The sequence below is a fragment of the Bubalus kerabau genome, chromosome 4 (genome assembly GCF_029407905.1).
Source record: "Bubalus kerabau isolate K-KA32 ecotype Philippines breed swamp buffalo chromosome 4, PCC_UOA_SB_1v2, whole genome shotgun sequence".
Lineage (NCBI taxonomy): Eukaryota > Metazoa > Chordata > Mammalia > Artiodactyla > Bovidae > Bubalus > Bubalus kerabau.
In genome coordinates, this window is record NC_073627.1 from 109,480,453 (window position 1) to 109,494,695 (window position 14,243).

The window sequence follows — 14,243 nt, forward strand, 5'->3', positions numbered from 1 at the left end:
TGGACCTAATTTTTGTCCCACAAAGTACCTCTCTCGCTATGATCCTAACTAAGGATGGAGGAAGACAAGCCCCTTTGTTTGGGGCTACCTGCTCCTGATTCCCCACTGCCTAACCCACCCCAGTACTGGGTTTTTAGCACTCACTGTTGTGTTTGGCTCCTGCCTGCTGAGTTTGGCCATTCTACAACCAAATAGATAATCCTCACAATACCATACTTCCTGTCAGCTACTTGCCAACTTACTGTGTCATTTGCATCTCCAGAGAGAAACACACATTAAAATTGTAGTGGATTCGTGGTCATTATTTGTGGTGTGGGTTAAGGCAGGAAGATATTTTCCTCCATATGGGCCTCTGTGACCCATTCAAAGCAGGGATACTAAGAAACCCTTGGTGTCGACTTTGGGGTAAAGCAGTCACCATTTACCTCTGTGTCCCCAAAGTCTGGCTCAGCAGTTTCTGGAAGCATGGGGATTTATTCATTAGCAACTGTGAAATCTGCCCAAGGATTGTTTTCAACAGCTCTGATGATGCCAAAGTGGTTGTTCATTAGCACGTGGGCATTAATATAACTAAAGGGTGTTAAATCGCCTAGGTAGTTGGCTAAACCCAAGGAGGCTGTAGTTCCTTTCTCTTCAGGCTTCTTGGGAAAACAGCTGTTTTGGTGTTGAAACACGTTTTTATGCATCTGTAAGGCAACTGCATAAGCAACGTGTGGAGGACTGGGCACCCAGTCTGAATCCAAGATCAGTTTCCTTGCAAAGTCTGGCTGGGGCTGCAACTTTTCCATCTGCCTCCACCCTAGCTCCTTTTCTTGCCCTTCTCTGTCTACCGCTGAGCCCTAGGAAGCTGATCTCTACAGACTACATCATTCAGGACTCCTTGAACTTGGGCTTCTGCTTTTTTTTGGCTTCACCATGAAGCTTGCAGGATCTTAATTCCCCAACTAGGCATTGAACCCAGGGCCACAACAGTGAAAGCTCAGAGTCCTGACCACTAGACTGCCAGGGAATTCCCAACATGAAACATCTTTGAATCGAGATACTGCTTTCCTTTGGGACTCTCTTCTAAATGAAAAATCTGTTGGTCACTCAGTTGTTTCTGACTCTTTGTGACCCCATGGACTGCAGCCCGCCAGGCTCCTCTGTCCATGGAATTCTCAGGCAAGGATACTGGAGTGGTAGCCACTCCCTTCTCCAGGGGATCTTCCCTTCTCCCAGGGATTCAACCTGGGTCTCCTGCATTGCACAAAGATTCTTTACCATCTGAGCCATCAGGGAGATTCTATAATATCAAAATGAGCTTTTGCTTCATGTCTTTCAAAATTTGCAGTATGGAAGATCAACTCAGTTGAAGATTATTTGTATGAATTATCTATAGATGGATTATGAGCGGTGTAAATCTTTATGGAGAAACTTGATGGTGGGTGGGATGGGTACAAAGAAGCAGGATGTACTGGGCATGATAGTGGTGGTTTTGATTCTTTTCTTCCCTCAAGAGTTTATGGCCAGTCTTTTCCTGCCAAAGCACAAAGCTTGTGTCTCACTGCTAATGCTGCTGCTCCAAGACTTGTGAGCTGCAGCCATCCACCTGAATCAGCTTGGCTTTTAGAATGCAAATTCCTGGTGCTGGTTGCTCATAAAGACCTTTAGCTCCGTTCGGGCCTCACAGGGCAGAGGCAGTGTGGACCAGTGGATCTTCAGCGTGCTTGGAAGGCACTTGGGTAGACTCCCCGCTTGGAAGGCACTTGCACCATCGGCTCCCTGCTCCTCATCACAGTCAGTATTCTAGGGAGGGGTCCAGATCTGCGTGATTCTCATTAAGCACCCACAGGTGATTCTGCTGCAGGCATCTGGCATTGTGCTCTGAAAAGACATCTCTAGCAATACTTTTTTCCAGTGAGGGATGGGAAATTGGTGGAACTCTAAGGCAGGGCAGGGATCCCCAACCTCTGGGACCTAATGCCTGATGATCTGAGGTGGAGCTCATGTAATAATAGTAGAAATAATGTGCACAGTAAGAGTAATGCACTTGAATCATCCTGAAACCACCTCCCCTCACCTCTGGTCCATGGAAAAACTGTCTTCCACAAAACCGGTCCCAGGTGCCAAAAAGGCTGGGGACTGCTGCTCTAGCGGATCTGAGCCCTTGATGTGCTTCTGCTGCAGGGGCCTGACTTCTTTTCAACTCTACTGCACATTACTTCCCAGTTCCTCAACAATGTGTGCTTTGTTTCTTTTGACCTTTTTGTTCTCTATGTCCTGTTCCATGTTCATAGAGAACATGTCTTGTTCTCTATGTTCAGTATTGTCCTCTTTCACCTGGGCTTGAACTTACACAGATAAACTAGAGCTCAGGTGAAAATCCTACAGTCTTTCTCTTAAAAAAAATTATCCACTTAAAAACCGTGTCACAGAGGAAAAACATCCAGTCAATGTGAAGCTAACGCTATTGCTAAATTTCAATCCACTTTATCCTCTGGATTGTCTGTGTGTGTATTTTTGTGTAGTTAGTGTCTGTGTTTTCATACTTTTTCATTTAAGCTAATTTTACAATGCATCTCTATTTATAAACATTGACAAAATGCTTATTCTTGTGGCTTTATGGTAAAATCCTTTCACTTCCAGTATAAAATAGGTATTACTATTATTCTTTTCATTTTTAAATTAAAAAGTATGTTATACTGTTTGATTTTCTGCTAAAGAACAGATGGAAGTTGCAGGTAAACGTATCTACAAGTTTCATTTTTCCCCTCAATGAGTATTAGTTGGTGCTTGTATGATGTCAAGCCATGTTCTGCATCTAAAGATAGAATAATGAAGAAGATAGACCCAAATCCTAGCAATCCAATAGGCAAGAGAGAAAAACAGATTGTGATAAGCACTAAGAAGGAAATAAAGAGGGTGTTTAAAAAGAGAGGAATAGAGTGGTAGACATATTAAGGTATGAGGAAGTTTGCAAAGGCCTCTTAGATATTAAAGCTGAGACCTAAAGAGAAGACCCACGCAGCCCCGCCCCCGCCTCCGCCTCCAAAGTGTGTATGTGTGCAGGAGATGGGGGAAGTGAAAGGTAGGGAGTGGGGAGAGCATCTTAAAAAGGCTCTGAGACTGAAAAAGCCTCAGCATCTTCAAAGGACCTAACTGGAAACAATGTGGCTGAATGAGGGGGGAGTGGTCTTAAGACAAGGTTAGAGATGAAGGAAAGCAGAATCATACAAGGGCTTTTTAGGCCATAAGAAAAATGTGTGCTTTATTTCCGGTACTCTGAAACTGAAAAGGTTTTAAAGAGAAAAGTGTCATTATCTGGTAACACTGAGTTGCCCTATACAGACTGGATGGGCAGAGGGCAAAAATGAGTGTATGTGGGCAAAGAGGATGTGGTTGCAGGCATGATGGCAGCTTGAGCAGACGGGGAGTGGTAAAGATGGGGAGATGTGGCAGGTGCAGGCACATTTTCAAGGCAGAATCAGTAAAGTTTGGTGGAAGGTGGATGAAGGGGTAAGGGAGAGTTAACACTGAAAGAATGAGCCCAGGTTTTCTGCAGGAGCAATTCAGTAGAGAAGATGTCAGTTCCTACTACAGGGAACCTCACTGTCTGTCTAAATGTGCTGTTCGTGCCCTGTTGAGCACAGATATACACGTGCAAGAATCTCACCAGAAGCTCAAAGAAGAACCAGGAGTACTTGAAGACTGTTTCTTTCACCATTCCAGTGCTGACCACCATCTGTAGGGCAAGCTCCTCATGGAAATGCTGGACAACAAACACAAAAACATTACATGTATGTAATGACAGTCTGTATTAGGTGTTTTATTTGCCAACTTTCCTTTTTTCCCAATTGTAATAGTCTGTTAGTATTGATGCATTTGTCCCAGATGTCTTAGACCACTGTGGATAGTTAAGTCAATGCTGAAATAATCTGAGACTGGAGGGCATTTTAAGCAGGCAGAAGGCTGGTGGTGGTACTGTACTGGAGAGCTAGATCGGAAGGAATGGCCTCATCAGGGAAACGAAGCTTCTACGGGGGAAGCATTCATGGGCAGCAGTTGGAACTGGGACTGTCTGTTATATTCCTCCCAGGTTCCACTGTAAACCCTCTGCGTGACCATGTGTAAAGCATTCCTCTCCTAACCCCGAGTTTTCTCATATATAAACTCGATTGGTAGCAGTAGTTCTCAGACTTCAATGTGCATCAGAATCCCCTGGAGGGCTTGCTAAGAAACAGATTGCTGAGCCCACCTCCAGCGTTTCAGATCCAGCAGGTCTGGAATGGGGCCTGAGGTTATGTGCTGGGAACCTCGATTAGAGAAACACTATCAAGATGGTAACTCCACTCCTTCCAGAGAGAACAATTTTTGTTTTTATAATCCATCTGTGGCTTTGTGGGAAATGAGATGAGTTCAGTTTATGAGTAGTGGTGGTTAAGTCACTAAGTCATGTCCAACTCTTGTGACCCCATGGACTGTAGCCAACCAGGCTCCTCTGTCCATGAGAGTCTCCAGGCAAGAACACTGGAGTGGGTTGCCATTTCTTTCTCCAGGGGATCTTCCTGACCCAGGAATTGAACCTGGGTCTCCTGCACTACAGGCAGAGCTACAAGGGAAGTCTTATTAGTAGATCATCTGTGTTAAAAGGTATAGAGGTAGCAGCTTGAACTCTCTCAGTTTCTAAACTTCTGTGTCCCAGGGTCTGATGCTCCACTTTATGTCTACACTTCTCACCAAGTCATGAGACTGCTCATCTGACTGCAAATGTAGCAGTGATTTTTTACACCTTTTGCATCTTCCCTATTCCCTAGTTTATCTGGATACTTGTTAATACTCTTGACAACAGCTTTGATGTCGAACAAAGTTAACAATAAAGGTGAGGCAACCAACCCATGTCAGTTTGCCTGTTATTTCACTAAGCCACACATGTTTCCAGGCCATCAAGCCATCAGTCACTATGACGGAGCAGACAGTGCACCCTGAGGGGAAGTCAGGATGGAGAAAGACAGGATACTGACTCTAGATAGTAAAGGTGCATATCTAAGGAATAATTTCAATGAGCCCAGACTTTGTAGCTTCCCATGTATAGAAAAAACTAAAATCATTAACTCAAGATGTTCTAGTTTTTGTGAACATCTTTTGATGTGCAACTACATGTTTTTGGGTTTTTTTTTTTCCAGTAAAACCTCCTATAAATCCTGGCTCTTTCCTTGACTCTTTGAAATAGTCCCTCAGAGATAACTGAGAGACTGTTTTCCAGGATTCAGTCTTCAATAACGTCCCCCAATAAAACATAACTCTCAAATTTTAGGTTGTGCATTTTTTTTTACCAGTCAACACTATCCTGGCCTTAAAATGGAAAGCCCTGCATCCCAAGGACCCCCCAAGACCCAGGAAAACTGGAATAGCTGGTTACTCTAACTGATGGCAAAAATGACATCTGAGCATTTTCTGTGGATTTCATTTATCTTACAACCATAAAATGTAGAATAAACACAGATGAACTCATTTTTTTTAATTGCTCAGTGGGTAAGAAAGCTGAAACTACTTGAATACCCTAATATCACATCCTAGGGTAATGGCATATGTGAAAATAAAGTTTTAAAGTCAACACTCAGAGTAAAAATTGATTAGAGCAAAGCTTACCCTTGATAAACCTTTAAATTACCCACACTGTATGGTAAGTACGCAACACAATTTACTGATTCTTAAGTACAGTAAAATTGAAGAGTTACTCACATAAACTAAAAGGAGACAAACAGAAAGTTCTCTGTGCAGATATCTGGGTATTTGAACTGATGACATCCCTGGATGATTAATGGGGACAAATGGAGAATGCTAAAGTGTTTCTGCTTGTCATTGGTCCCACTTCATTCTGTTGAGTGAGACAAACCTTTACAATTTTAATACATATGAAAACATGTTGAGACTTCAGGGAAGTTCCTCCTCTTGGGAGAGGTGCAGGGCTGCATGTTAATCTAGCAGGTGGTCTAAGCTCGCCTGTGATGTAACTCAGCTATACCCGGTCTTCCCATTGTAAGAAAGAGATGCTCCACGAGCTTCAAAGGTAACCGCCGGAAAATAGGTCAGTTTGACCGCCAGAGTCTTATGGCAAGAGGAGATTAGAGGACGATAAGCTGCTGCTTAAAGTAATTTGTGTTGCTTACCAGGCAACATTATTACAAGAACACCTTGCTCTGGAGGTTACAGAAAATAGCCAAGCAGCTAAACCCTGTTTGCTGAGCAACTAAGGAGACACAGTGGCTAGACCTCCCCCTGAAATGAAATGATTCTCTGCTGGTCACTGAAATGACCAGAAACAAAATCAAAACAAATTAATTGCTCCCAGAAGAAATCAGGCCCTGCCTGAAGAAAACAGGTGTAGGCAAATCATGGTCCTTAAGAAGGAAAACAGTACTTGTAACCAGTCCCCGCAAAGCCCAAAGCTAAGATTTAGAGTAAGTGACATATTTATTTTCAACACTTCATACATGTTCTTTCACTTCTTCTTTTAGAATTAACTCCTGGTACCACCTTCCAGACAAGCGGGGCCCAGATTTATGCCAAGTCTGCAGCACCGGACCTTCCAGGGCCTCCCCATGCCTGATCTTTCCCCCACCTAGGCCAAAGTGAGCTGTGCTGAGGCTCATTCCCTTGGGGCCTGTTGAATACACATATTTCCCTGTGAGCTTCTGCAAAGAGTTTCCTATATTAGGCTTCTAATCAGCATATTTACATTTTTATAAGGGTCTTGAAAGACACTCAAGGCATTAACTTAAGTAGCGACTAAATTGGTGAGACCCTTGGATACCAGGCAGAGGTGAAAACTTGGGGCAGACAGTGTTTTTTTAATTCCCCACCCTTAGATCACACAACATGTGACAACTGAAGAATTCTATTAATATAAAGAGACCTGGTGAGTGGTTTAACAGCTTGTCAAGTCTCTGAATTCATAGGTAAGGCTGATTAGAAAGAATTACAAGGAAGCTTTTCATGTCTGATACAGTATTGAAATGCTCATGCTCAGTCGTGTCTGATTCTTTGTGACTCTATGGACTATAGCCTGCCAGGCTCCTCTGTCCATGGGATTTTCCCGGGAAGAATACTGGAGTGGGCTGCCAGTGAAATAAATGATACCTAGTTACTGCCTTCACTGTGTTGAGGATGAATTGTCCCCACTTCTCCTTTTACTAAAAAAGAAGCTAACACAGTATGGTTCCTGGACTAGCATCAGCTGGGAACTTGTCAGAAATGTAAACCCTTGGACCCTATTTTCAGTTCAGTTCAGTCGCTCAGTTCTGTCCAACTCTTTGAGACCCCATGAATCGCAGCACGCCAGGCCTCCCTGTCCATCACCAACTCCCGGAGTTCACTCAGACTCACGTCCATCGAGTCGGTGATGCCATCCAGCCATCTCATCCTCTGTCGTCCCCTTCTCCTCCTGCCCCAAATCCCTCCCAGCATCAGAGTCTTTTCCAGTGAGTCAACTCTTTGCACGAGGTGGCCAAAGTACTGGAGTTTCAGCTTTAGCATCAGTCCTCCCAAAGAAATCCCAGGGCTGATCTCCTTTAGGATGGACTGGTTGGATCTCCTTGCAGTCCAAGGGACTCTCAAGAGTCTTCTCCAACACCACAGTTCAAAAGCATCAATTCTTCGGCACTCAGCTTTCCTCACAGTCCAACTCTCACATCTATACATGACCACTGGAAAAACCACAGCCTTGACTAGACGGACCTTTGTTGGTAAAGTAATGTCTCTGCTTTTGAATACGCTATCTAGGTTGGTCATAACTTTCCTTCCAAGGAGTAAGCATTTTAATTTCATGGCTGCAATCACCATCTGCAGTGATTTTGGACCCTACTTTAGATCTACTGAATCAGAAACTCTAGGGGCCAGCAGTCAGTTTTGACAAACCACTCAAGTACTTCTGATGTACAGTAAGTTGGAGAACCACTGAGTTAGGAGGTAATTGGGTGGTCAAAAAATGGGGGATCTGGAACAGGGCTGCCAAAGTGTGTGTGTGTGTGTGTGTGTGTTTGGTGTGTACATTAGAAGGGCAGGAACAAGGAAGGAGAGTACTATTTTTAATAACAGTGAGAAGGTGGGCAACGTATCCTCACACGGCCCTGTTCGGTACCTTTTTGCTGACTGGCCTGGGGGCTGTTGTTGAACTTGGAGCATCACTATTGCTGGAGCAATAGTAAGACATCCGGTTGCAGCTGCGATCAGCAATCTGAAATACACAAACCATGACTCCACAGTCAACCCACAGTGGTCCCCAGAAAGATGAGAATGGCCTGGAAATCAGCTTAGAATTCATTGTTAATGTATTTTTTTTTCTGGTTACAAAGGTAAAACAACTGCCAAAAATAAACATAAAACAAAGCAAATAAGGTAAAGTATACCTAACTTTACTTGCTCTGGAGATATTCACTGTTAGCTGGTATGGAGCCACCTAGAGTCACATCCTAGTTAAGAAACAGTCCCTTCAACTAAGTCTCTGACTTAACTGGAAGAGAAGGGGAAAAATATGTGTGGGAATAGTGCCTCTCTGTGGGTTAACATGGTACTGTTCCCAGTCTCCTCGACACTATTTAATAATTTGTCCAAAAAACAAAAAAACACACTTCTGAAAGGAAGATGAGGCTTGATTCTTCTAGACAAAATTCTCTCCCCTCACTACCAAATAATTTAAAAACTGTTAACCCATTCCACAGAGAAATTAAAAATCTTCACTTTCATTAAAGGAAACTGTAAAAATCAAATCTGTCAGTAATAGCTGCTATCCACTTCTCCCCTAGGCAATCTGAAATGATATTGCCTAAAGGGGACTTAGATGTGAAAGTGAACCACGGTGCGCTGGCAAATGCCTAACAACCAGCTCTCAGAGGGGAGGGGCTGATCTGTAGAATTTGCCAATTACTGTGCTGTAAATGCCTCCGTCATGCCTGATTTCAAGTTAACAAGACATTACTGAATATGGTGTTGGGAAGAGAAATGCAAACCGACCACATAGTATTTCCACTGCACAGAAACAACAGACATAAATAACCTCGAAAATACAGATAACAATAAAATATAGTAAAATACTTACGAAGGGATGAGATTTGAGAACTCCCTTGTAAAAATGGAATAATTTCAGATTTATGGACAAGTTGCAGATGTTGCACAGAAAGTTCTTGGATACGCTTCGTCAAATTCCTCTTATGTTATATCTTACATAACTATGGTATATTTGTCAAAATTAAGAGATTGGCATTGCACATTAACTGTTAACTAAACCATAGGCTTTATTCGAATTTCACCAGTTTTTCTACTTGTGTCCTGTTCTGTTCCAGAAGACCACAATGCATTTAGATTACCTTTGTTTTTCATATAACTTATGTGTTAATTGATATAATTTAATTTTTAATAATGTCTGTGTTTAACAACTGGTTCAGAAAATTCCTGGAAATTTAACAATTAGTTCTCAGAAACTGATATGAACCAGCTCCAGCACATCCTTGCATTTATTCGGTATATCAAAAAGGGTATTTCACACTATTTCATAAGATATAACCTATATATCATCAGAATCTCTAAGAGTGAATCTATAGATGATTCTTACATTCATCCAGGGTTCAGAACCTCTGCAGAAGCAAGGAAAATCAGGCTCAGGGCAGGAACAGACTTGCCCATGACCACAGGCCAGAGTGCGATCAGATCAAGACCCAACCCTGGTCTCCAGATTTTCTGTCTCACAACATACTGTCTCAAGTGGGTGTCTCAAGGGAAATGATGTCAAACCTAAAGAGTTTGATTTATCTTCATCAGAGAAAATGACTTTATTCTAAAAGACTAGCCACCCTGAGGTCACAGATAACTGGAAAGAAAATTAGATTAAGAATTCATGGCAGTTTTGTACATACATGAAAAACCACTTTATTATACATTTTAACAGGGTGAATTTTTTAGTATGTGAATTGTATCACAATTAAAACAAATTTCAAATGAGAGGCATTCTACAAAATACCTGACCAGTATGCCTCAAAACTGTCAAAGTCCTCAAAAACAAGGAAAATCTAAGAAAGTGTCATAACCTAAAGGAGCTAAGGAGATATCACTACAAGATATAATGTGGTATCCTAGGTGCGATAGAATAGAATAGAAACAATATATTCAGGAAAAACTGAGAATATCTGAATAAAACATAAATTTTAGGTAATAATATGTTACATGTGTTTCATTAATTGTGACAAATGTGCTATTTTAATGTAAAATATTAATAACTGGAAAACTATTGAGCACACAAAAATTTTCAGTTATATATAGATGTAATTCTATATATCCAAAATTTTAAAAAATAAAAAGTTTATGAAAAAAAAAATTCATGAAAGGAAAACAATCTAGGGCAAGTCACCGACCCTTTCAGGATCTCAATTTTTGTTTACAAAACTTGGCTTTGATCTTTGGGGTTCTTACATGGGATAATCAATCTATGGATGTTAATAAATCTGAAAGGCAGGTATTAAAAAATAATACAAAAAAAAAAAGAAAAAAAACCCTTTCTAGGCATCAAAAACAGTTAAAGCTTATTTTTTCCCTGAAAATAAAACTCAAGGTATTCACAGATGCCATGGGGCTAAACCAGCTATGCTCAAGAAACTTCCCACCAAAGTCCACTAACTCTGCTCAGACCCCCAAATGCCAGTCTTGCCTCTACATCTTTCAGAATGGTCTCAGTAATTTCAAAAGAAAAGCATTTTAATAACCTGAAAGCTGTGCATTTGACCAAGGCAGCAGGCAGCAGGAGTGGTTGATTTTGTGTTGTCTCTCCAGGTGTTAGTCAGAAGTTAAATAGCCCACGTCTCAGTCCAGGGCTTGACACCTGCCTTACCTTTGAAGACATGATGCTCTTAACTTCCTCATCTGCTGCACAGTGTGGCCCCGCGAGGTCTGGGTTACTGCTGCTCATTACCCGGGCCTGCAGCAGCTTCGAACTCACAGCTGCAGCAGATGTGCGTCCATACGTGTGATAGCGAGGGTCCGGGAGGACAGTGGGGCCACCTGCAACCCACCAGGTACAGGCATGTCAACAGAAAGGGATCAGAGTCACTTACTGGATTTGAGGAGGAACCAACGAGGGATGGGGTAGATAGTAGAGCAGACACTCAACAGATTAGGTCTTGGAATTAGGGTCTTATTAGCAAATGCCTAAGGGAGACAATTTTGGGGGGAAAGATAGGGTGTAAGGCAGCGGGCAGAGGTAAGGACTGTGGTAAACTGCGAGCACACATCTCATCCAAAAACAAGGGCTGCCCCTCAGCTCTGGCTTATTATTTCTCAAGACAGGCTGGAAATGTGGGTATTTTTATTTATTAATATTTAAATGATGACAGATTTATAAGTCTTGCATTTCTGAGATTTGAGAATCCAAGGAACCCTCTGAGCCTTATAAGAATAAGAATACACTATATATAGCAAGGTGTTTCGCCTTTAAGTATTTACATATTCAAAGGTGATTAGGTAAGTCTGTGAATATTACAAGTATTTTTAAAAACACTTGAAATTATAGGTTTACTTGAAATGAGGCTACATGGACTAATAAACATGCCAAGTTCCTTTGTTAGGGCCTGGAATTTTGTTAACTGATTGACGCTACTTTTTATATCATGCTGACCAGATGTTCTGGTTGAGTGGAGAAATGAATTATTATTTCTGTTTTGTTTGGGAGGAAATGAGAAAAAGGATTTATTTTTTCATAATGTAAAGTTTAGGAGCCATTGCTTACCACTGCTATCAAAGACATATTTTTTCCTTATCATTATTCTCCTAGAATTGTAGGCATATGTTATTACTTCCCCAGCTCTTACAAAAAGAGATTCTCAGCTGAATTAAAAATTACCAACTGGGTAAAGATCAGTGACGGATTATCAAACAAGCAGAAAAAAATAAGTGCTCAGAGTACAAAAAAAGAGGAGGAAGGCTGATAGAAAGCAAGACAGAAAAATCTAGAAATAAGCTTTCAATTTCAACATTCATGTAAGTTTTTCTCACTCTGAAAAATAAAATTTAACTTCTGGGCTTTTAATTTTATTTGGAATTCTGTAGCAGTGGGGTGGGGGTGAGGGTGCCCTGCCCACCAGACTCCCACGCTCAGGGGTGATGGTACCTGACTTGGGCATGTCTCTCTGCGGCTCTGGCAGGCGGAAGACGTAGTGCACGTAAGAGGCAAGCAGGCAGTTTCTCCCGTGCTGGTCCTTGCCCAGGCCCTTGCTGTTGTGCAGACTGTTGGCGGTGACCACCACGGACTCGAAGGCAAACTGAGAGAAGTTGGCTGAGGAACCAAGAGAAAAATGGGTGGCCCCACAGTGGGTCCTTAATGAACTTGAGGTGGAACATTCTTTGGGGGCAGTGACAAGGAGTCCTGGCCACTGACCAGCTGAACCAGGCCAGTCAAGATGGTGGCCTGGGGCAGGGTGGGTTGTTTTAGTAAATTCCAGTGTGTGGCTCCGCTACTGCAAAGGACTTCACATCTCTCCTTCTGCCAGTGCTGTGGTTTTTCAGGACAAAGATGTGAGCGTGTCCAGATAGCCTCCCCTCTGGACACCATGCTGTTAATGGGTGCTACTCAGTGGGGACTGCTCTGACATCACCAGTATCATCTAGGATCCTGTTAGAAGTGTAGAATCTCAGGCCCCACCGCAGACCTACTGAGTCAGAATCTGCATTTTAACCAGATGCCCACGTCATTCTTACGCACACTCTGGTTTGAGATGGGCTGTTGCACAACACAGATTCTTGGTGCACAGATTAACCTAAAAACTTATGTGTATTATGTCAGTCCCTGGTCCTGTACAAACAATGCTTCACCGTATAGGCTGTGTGTTTAGGAGCTCAAGCCCTCCACAATTTGGCTCCACCCTACTTATTCCACCCGGTACCCTTTCCTGTTCAAATTCAACTTCCTTAAACTAAGGCAGTCTTTATATTGTCCCCATCATGTCTGCTTCTCACTTCTCCAATTTTGCTCATGCTGTTGTCCTCATTTAGAAAGCCCACGTTGCTCCCACCAACTAAATCATGCCTACTCTTCAATGCTTGGCACACTCCCATCTCCTCAAGGAAGCCTCTGACTCCACTCAGTCCCGGGATTAATTGACACCATATCACAAGATTCTTAGACTATGTCCTGTGGTAAACTCTGTCTCTCTGATAGGCTGGAAGCCTTTCTAGGGCAAAGTGCATTTCTCATACTTTGTTGTCTCCCCACTATGCCTTCTATTATGCCTGACACAGGTAAGTTCTGAATAAGTACTTTGAGAATAAGAGCCTCCAACAATTCTGCCTGTTTAACACCCTAGACTCCCAAATGTCAGCTCAAAATGTGTGTATGAATGTTTTGTCTAGCAGCTGGGGATGTAGTATACCAAACATGTGGGGGAGGAAAGTAGAAAGAAATCCAGGGAAGAAAGAGATGGCCACTCCGCAGGAATCTAGCTGGAAAGGCACCAGCTACATGGATGAGAAGTTACTTGACAACACAGGATACCTTGTCTGTGCAGGTACAGAAGATGCCCTCCAGGATATAATACACCCAGGGATTCAGAGGTCACGCTTTTCCCTAGCTCTGAAAGCTCCCCCGTGTGTCCCAGGCTACACGTTCATTATTCCCTCCCCACCGACTTACTCCTATTACATGGCCCAGTAGTGTTATTTCCTTCTTTAATGACACTCCCAGAAAAGTGTATTTTGAGACTTTTTTCTGAACCTCTTCTTTTGGTGAATCAGACACTCTGGTTCTCTGCTTTTGCCAATCTCATCTCATCTCACTGTTTTCATTTTGACTTCTTCCTTTTTATCCCTCCTTTAAAGCCATCCTAAACACAGCCTTCTTGGGGGCTCCTTCTTCCTCCCAAATGGATATTCACCATCCTCCCAACAATATTCAGCCGTGTTCCTTTGAGGACTTGTATCCTGTACTGCTGCTCTTTGCTATATTTTATTGTAAGTCCTATTGATTATTATTGCAAAACCTACAACTCTAAGCACAGTACTGGCAGCATGGAGGACACCCAAAGGTAACTGCTAAGCTGGAAAACACAAAATAATACAAGCCCTGCTGAAAACAGTGGCAAACAAAGACACCTACAGAAGCCAGTCTATTTCTGAAGCAGTTAGAAAAGCCACTGGACCCAGGCACTACACCATGTTATTTCCAAAGGAAGCCTTACACATTGTATTTAGGGTTCATTTGTTAAAAGTAAACATTTAAGACGAGC

General features: G+C 42.4%; 1 protein-coding gene and 1 long non-coding RNA gene across 2 annotated transcripts in view; one reads left to right on the forward strand and one right to left on the reverse strand.

The window, feature by feature from the left end:
- DOCK8 (dedicator of cytokinesis 8) overlaps positions 1-14,243 on the reverse strand; it is a 236,012-nt gene that overhangs the window by 63,409 nt on the left and 158,360 nt on the right. Inside the window, exons 21-24 of the mRNA XM_055578247.1 lie at positions 12,134-12,298; positions 10,859-11,028; positions 8,120-8,215; positions 3,653-3,748 (exon numbers count right to left, since the gene is read on the reverse strand). Coding sequence (XP_055434222.1) covers positions 3,653-3,748; positions 8,120-8,215; positions 10,859-11,028; positions 12,134-12,298 — 527 coding nt within the window. The remainder of the gene's footprint in view (positions 1-3,652; positions 3,749-8,119; positions 8,216-10,858; positions 11,029-12,133; positions 12,299-14,243) is intronic.
- LOC129650082 (uncharacterized) lies at positions 358-6,701 on the forward strand. Its single transcript, XR_008713572.1, has 3 exons — positions 358-1,776; positions 3,630-3,776; positions 6,498-6,701. It is a non-coding gene; the product is annotated as an uncharacterized LOC129650082 (long non-coding RNA).